The following is a 6851-nucleotide window of genomic DNA, read 5'->3' on the forward strand; positions in this document are numbered from 1 at the left end:
GTGTTTTATGATGCAAAAATAAGTTAAGACAAAATGTTAATTATTCTAGTGCTCCCAAGCAATTTGGGAAATTTGCGTTGTCTTTAAATCCTTCTGAGATTCTTTTCCACGATTCTTTGTTCGGGGCTGCCATTTCTTTAGGTGCTAGCACTTTCCATACAATTCCACATGTTTCTTTTATTAATTTAACCAACGTTTTTTTTCGAAATTCTGTACTTATTCTGAAGGCGTTTGTAACTTGTTCCAGAAGCGAGATATCTGGAAAATAACATTATTATTAAAAAATTATACTTTATCATAAATTTTTTTAATATAAAATAGGCTATAGTGTTGTTATTTTTATTAAAATACATAATAATTAATTATATATACTTATATATTATTATATTATTTTAATAAAAAGTTATCTCTTTGCTTCAGGACTTGAGTTAATGACAAAATGGAAATCTTTAAGGGATCAATTTCGTAAGGAGTTAAAGTTGCAGCAATGTCCAAAATCCGGTCAAGCTGCCTCAAATCGATGAAAGTATGTTCATTATGATGCATTACTTTTTTTAAAGAAACACACAGAACACGCTTCAACATCGTCAAACATGATCAATGAGGACAGTCAAGATGTTTTTGATGATGACGACAGTTCGGTTAATACCAACCCTAGTGTTACGGAACCATCTACGTCTAATAAAAAGAAAACATTAGTCCAAATGTTTCTGGAATCGAATAAAGAGATATCGAATGTTATGCGCGAGAGTATAACATTCGATATACTATATATATATATAGATATACAAAGAAATAATGTTCAACCACAGTATCGCGACGAGCGTGGAAATGAGGCATTTTTCCGTTCGTTGCTACCACTTATGGACAAAATAAAAGAAGACTGTTTAATTGATGCCCGAACTGAGATTATGGCCGTAATTAAGAAATACACACCATCATCACATACATTTCTAGACTCTTATTCTCGTACATCTACACCAATAAGCGAGGACGATATCGCTCAAATGTTAGAACACTTTGATGGAATGTAAACTTTAAATTTAATTTGATGTAAGCGTGTAAGTAAAATAAATCTGCTTTAAACTTACTGTAGTGTTACTGCTAATCTTTCACATGCCCCGATACTTTTCCTCATATTAGTATCTTGTTTTGATAAGTGTCTTGATAGTAAACTTAACAGTTCATCGAAAATAGGAATTGGCATTAAATATTCATCTTCAAACCATTCTGGATGATTTCGATATTCTTCATAATTCACATGGAAATGTCCATGACTTTCACGACGTAGCAACATGGGATGTGTCCACCAACGGCGCTTCTTTTCCCTTTTTAACAATAACAATAACTGCATATTCACTAGCGTACTTGCAGAAGCACCCCATAACACTATATCCATAATAAAGAGTTATTTTATCGACTGAGACACTATTTCGCTCTCGTCTGGCACGTAACTGAATTCTTTCTTTCGGAACGCGTCGTCAACGAAACGCGGGGATACCATTACGAGTCGCCGCGGTAACTCTGCGATTCCGTTACGACTCGCGACGATACGCGGCGGTATTATCGCTCGTTCGTGGAGATTGTCCGACGATAGAAGCGCGGACTCGTTGCGATTCTCTCGCTCGTGGAGTCAGCGCCTTAGATCTCACATTTTTTGGGCCGCTCAAAGCTACATACAAAAAAGAATGTAATTTATTTTTAAAGAATCGCCTAGTAGAAAAAATACCTCCATATGACCTAGCTGCAATATTCAACAGAGCATATTCAACTGTCGCTTCTATCAATAAAGGTGAATCAGGATTCCGAGCGCCAGGCATTGTCCCATATAACCCCGACCATTTCACTGAAGAAGATTTTATCGGAGCTGAAGTGTTAGCTCAACCTGCTGTTATAGTTCAAGATTCATCCATGGTTATACCTGCATCTACTTCAGTTAATCCAATGACAGCCACATCATCTGATGCAATTATTCCAGCGCCATCGACATCATCTGCTAAAGCGCGGTCGCCGAGCAGGAAGAATTTCGTACATTGACCTGGTTCTACCTGTCTCCCTCTCTCACGCGTGAATAAGTTGCATCCCGCTCACACGGTAGCGTCGACAAACCTTTTGTGTGCTTACGTAAGGTTTATATTTGTATGCTAGCATTTTTTTGACCTTGAGTCAAGCAAGCCTATAACGCCCACTCGACGCTTTATTGCTTGTTCAAAAATCAAAATTTAACGGACGTCATTCCATAACGGGATGCGCTAGTGATCGGTCAATTTGTTCGTAGTGAAATAGTTTCTGCAGACGTTTGTGTTTTGTTTTGTTTTCTTGTTAAATTACTGTTAAGTTATCGTTATTTAGTTTTCTTGTTAGTCGGTTCTACGTGGTTAAGTTTTTTTGAAAATGGAACCGGGGCCGTCTACCTCGCGTCCATTCAAAGACTTTGTTTCTCCGCGGAAGAAGCGAAAAATGTCGCACTTTAGTGAAAGTGAGAAGTTGATGATTATCAACGTCTTTAAATACGTAAAAGAATCTTGGCCTGCCGATAAATATCCTTCAAAACAGGAGATGAAAGATAAAACGGCCGATATTTTGGGCATTTCGAAATTGGCGGTGTACCGTATTCTAAACGAATACACTAAAACGGAAACTGTCAAGCCAGCTGCAGCACCAAAAAAACGCATGTCAATTATTGAAAAGATAGATGATTTCGACAAGTCGTGCATTAGAAAAATTGTGCATAGCTTTTATTTAAAAGGAGAGTTACCTACAGCAAAAAAGGTATTACAGGTAGTAAATGCCGATGAATCCCTACCAAGCATGGGCCTGACATCGCTGAAAAAAGTTCTAAAACATTTGAAATTTAAATATGTCAAACGAAGGAGAAATAATGCGTTAATCGATAGAGATGACATAGCATTGTGGCGTATAAAATATTTGATAAACATGAAAACTTTTCGAGAGCAAGGACGACCAATATATTACTTGGATGAAACTTGGGTGAATGCAGGTAAGACTATATATTTGATTTACATTTAACCCGCGATTTCATTAGTTTAAAAACTATTCTACATATTTCTTATTTTTTTTTAATTGTATTTATTTTTTATTTTTTCTATTCAATTTAAACATATAATAAAACAAAAAATATATTTTCAGGGCACACTGTCGGCAAAGTGTGGGAAGACACTACAGTGAAGTCACGCAAACAAGCCTTTTTAGAGGGTCTGTCGACGGGCGCTAAGAATCCTACGTCTAAAGGCAACCGCTTAATTATTCTGCATATTGGAGGCGAAGAAGGATTCGTGCCGGAATCAGAATTGGTTTTTGAATGCAAAGGTTAGCAATAGGCTTTGCCTACACCTTTATGTAAACGTGTATTATTTTATGCTTTAATGTAGGTTATTATTTGTGGAAATAAAAACATTTGCATTTGTATTTAATTTTTAGGTACAGGCGATTATCACGAATCAATGAACGCCGCCAAATTCGAAAATTGGTTCAAAGAAATGTTGCCAAGACTTGAGCCGAACGCGGTGGTTGTGATGGATAATGCGAGCTACCACACAAGGCGAAAGGAGAAAACCCCCGTCACAAGTTGGAATAAAACAAATATTCAAAAATGGCTCACATCTAAGAAGATTACTTATGAACCAAAAGAAACCAAAGTTCAGTTATTGGAAAAGGTGAAAGGTGTAAAAACAGAGTACCAATCGTACGTTATAGATGAAATGGCGAAAGAAGTTGGTGTGGAGGTATTAAGATTACCTCCATACCACTGTGAGTTGAACCCTATTGAATTGGTGTGGGCAGACGTGAAGGGCTACGTGGCAAGAAATAATACCACATTTAAGATGGTAGACGTAAAAAAACTGCTCCAAGAGGCGTTGAAAAACATTACACCGGAAAAATGGAAAAACTGTATAAGCCACGTAAAAAAGGAGGAAATAAAATTAGGTGGTTTAGACAATAATATCGACAAAACTATTGATTCTTTTATCATCAATGTAACAGGTGAAACGTCGTCTGAGGAAAGCAGCAGTTCTGATACCACGGAATCTGATTCTGATTAATAAATAATAAATATTTATTTTTAAAATGATTTTATTTATTAACATCAAATCTAAAATACCTAATTATATTACCTATTACCAAAAACTGTCATAGAATAGAATACCTATTTCAAATAAAAATATTTATTTGCAACTTTTCCGTTATTCAAGGTAGGTAAATATAAAAATCCTATATTTTTAATTAGTACACGACAAAAAATGTTTGTGACCACTGTCAGTAGGTAAATAGGTCAATGTATGCTCGGCGACCGTGCCATACCATAGATCCTGTGCCATCGACGCCACCTGCTACCATAAATCTTGTGCCATCAACATCATCTGCTACCATAGATCCTATGCCATTGACATCATCTGCTACTATAGATACAAGGCTGCTTACATCTCCCACAGTAATGAATGCAACGCCATCCACTTCGTCCGGAATTATACAATCAAATATCGCAAATCTGCTGCCATTTCCGACCCAAACAACTCGTGAAAGACTCGTAAGGAAAAGACAAATGAAGCAACACGCAAAGATTTTAACATCAACACCCGTTAAAGATAGTCTCATAGAAAAAGAAAATAAGAAAGCAACAAAAGCAGCAAAAACTGTGTGGGGATCACCCACACATTTATATATATACACACACGCACAGACACCACATATATTATAATAATATTAACATTAATTTATGTATACATTATTATTACAGGTACTCACGAATAATAGAAGCTGTATTGTTTTACAATTAACATTTTGAAGCCATCAAAGGAAATGACTTTGACAGTGCCGAGTCAAGAGCGATTTGTGAGTCAAAGACAGCATTTAACGATTCTATCATAAAAAAAACTTGCCTGTAATTTGCACCAATTTTTCTCACATATAAAAAGTTGTAAAGAACAAGCTGTTAAGTTCAGTTGGTAATAAGAATTGAAATCGATGAGATTTAATTATTTTTTTTTATTAAAAATGCTATAAACTCGGTTTAGTGAGAAACCTATATACGATGAAAAGAAATCGCGGTCCCTTGAGCTCTCGCTTTGTTTTAATAGTATATATAAGGTTTGATAGTATATCTGATTCTCTGAAATTACAATACAATAATCCTAACACAATAGAACAAAACCGAAATTAAAAAAAAACATGCCAATAATTTCCAAATCAGCAGTTCCGTAACTTTTTTTATTATACTTAAATATCGACGGTTAAATACCAAACACTGCTATCTACAAAACGTCAACTCTACAGGAGAACAAAAAAACCTTTTTACTAACGTATTATTTGAGATAGATAAACAATGTAAGTGTACCAAAATAGCAAGCTTTACATGTAACACATTGTTTTTCTATATCAAATAATGGATTCTTTTTCTCTCCTGTACAGTTGCCCGTAGAATTGCCAAGCTCAAGTGGCAATTGGCAGGTCACATTGAACGCAGAACCGATGGCCGATGAGGCGGAAAGGTTCTCGAATGGCGTCCACGTACCGGAAGACGCAGTGTGGGTAGGCCTCCAACAATGTGGACCAAAGTGGTAAAAGTTGCGGAAAGCCGATGGATGACAATGGCGCAAGACCGATCTTTGTGAAGGGCCTTGGGGGAGACCTATGTCCAGCAGTGGATGTCTTTCGGCTGATATGATGATGATGATGACTTGACCGTCGATTGATATACTCATTTCCTTTGCTAATTTAGGTAAGTATTCAAGTCTGAACATAGGTACAATAACAATGTAATTTTTTTTTTTGTTTCAGTTCTTGAATAAAAAATCGTTAGAATGAGTGATGGAAGAAAGCGACTTTGTGGAGCTGAGTATAAAAAAAGGCCAAAATTAAAAAAGAAGAACAAAAACACATTATCCGTAAAACGAAAAAATGGACAGTTTTCTTAGGGGAAGGTAGGGCAAGACGGGGTACAGAGGTAAGATGGGGACCCTCCAAAAATACATAATAGTGTTACTATAAAAGTTATTTTGACGCCATCTAGCGGTATTTAGCAGTACCTGTTGTTTATGTCGCAAAAAGTTTGGTCGAATCTACTTGGTATGTAAGTACATTTTTTTAAATTTTAAGTGGATTTATCTAATTATTGAGGCATATAAAGTGCATGACTGTTTATAATGTATGATAAACATAATGTGTGACATATTTTTTTTACTATTGTAAACTCATTCATTCGTGCCGGTTTGTTTTGATTTATAACTTCTAAAAATTTAATACAACTTACAAGTCCAGTATGGGAAAGATACCCCACCTATGTGGGGACAAGACGAGGTTGGTAGATGGGAATTTTACCCGCTGAGTTATTATACAGTTTTTATTGAGATTTAATTCAACATTAATTATTTTTTTATAAATCATGGTTCGAAACTATAATAGAAAAACTGATAGAGGAGTGTGGAGTGAAGAACAAATGAAATTAGCAATTCAAGACGTCCTCGTTTTAGACGTGACAATAATATGTTTCCCACCACATGCGGCCACATGGTGGTTTTATGCGGCCTTTGAGTATCTTTTATGACCAACCTCTAACAGCTTGGTTAAGATCTAATGGGAAAGTACATTCCCAATTACAAGTGGCTGAAGTCTTCGGGCAAGCATTTATTGGGGCAGCAACAATGCCAACTGCAATTAATGCATTTAAAGCATGTGGGATCTAGCCTTATAATCCACAGATTTTTACTGAAGATGACTTTGTTGCTGCAGAGACCACCGAAATCAAACGGAATGCTGAAACTGATACAACCTCAACACCACCGATAGCAATGATCTTACAACAAACACCAAAAATTCCACCAACAGTTCCC

At 36.1% G+C, this 6851-nt stretch overlaps 1 protein-coding gene across 1 annotated transcript; it reads left to right on the plus strand.

Annotated features, from left to right (window-relative positions):
• The first annotated feature begins 2460 nt into the window (after positions 1-2460).
• On the plus strand, positions 2461-4064 carry LOC125074529. The gene is made up of 3 exons (XM_047685858.1): positions 2461-3001; positions 3151-3330; positions 3442-4064. Exons 1-3 carry the CDS (start codon positions 2461-2463, stop codon positions 4062-4064), a joined length of 1344 nt encoding a protein of 447 aa, XP_047541814.1.
• Positions 4065-6851: the final 2787 nt, after the last annotated feature.

This window comes from Vanessa atalanta, chromosome 28 (genome assembly GCF_905147765.1).
Source record: "Vanessa atalanta chromosome 28, ilVanAtal1.2, whole genome shotgun sequence".
In the NCBI taxonomy this organism is placed as follows: Eukaryota; Metazoa; Arthropoda; class Insecta; order Lepidoptera; family Nymphalidae; genus Vanessa; species Vanessa atalanta.

Excerpts from the sequence above, each read along its gene's own strand:
- LOC125074529 (XM_047685858.1), top strand. The coding sequence starts at position 2,461 with ATGTCGCACTTTAGTGAAAGTGAGAAGTTGATGATTATCAACGTCTTT. Across the intron at positions 3,002-3,150 it reads TGAAACTTGGGTGAATGCAG|GGCACACTGTCGGCAAAGTG; the intron begins GTAAGACTATAT and ends ATATATTTTCAG. Across the intron at positions 3,331-3,441 it reads ATTGGTTTTTGAATGCAAAG|GTACAGGCGATTATCACGAA; the intron begins GTTAGCAATAGG and ends TTTAATTTTTAG.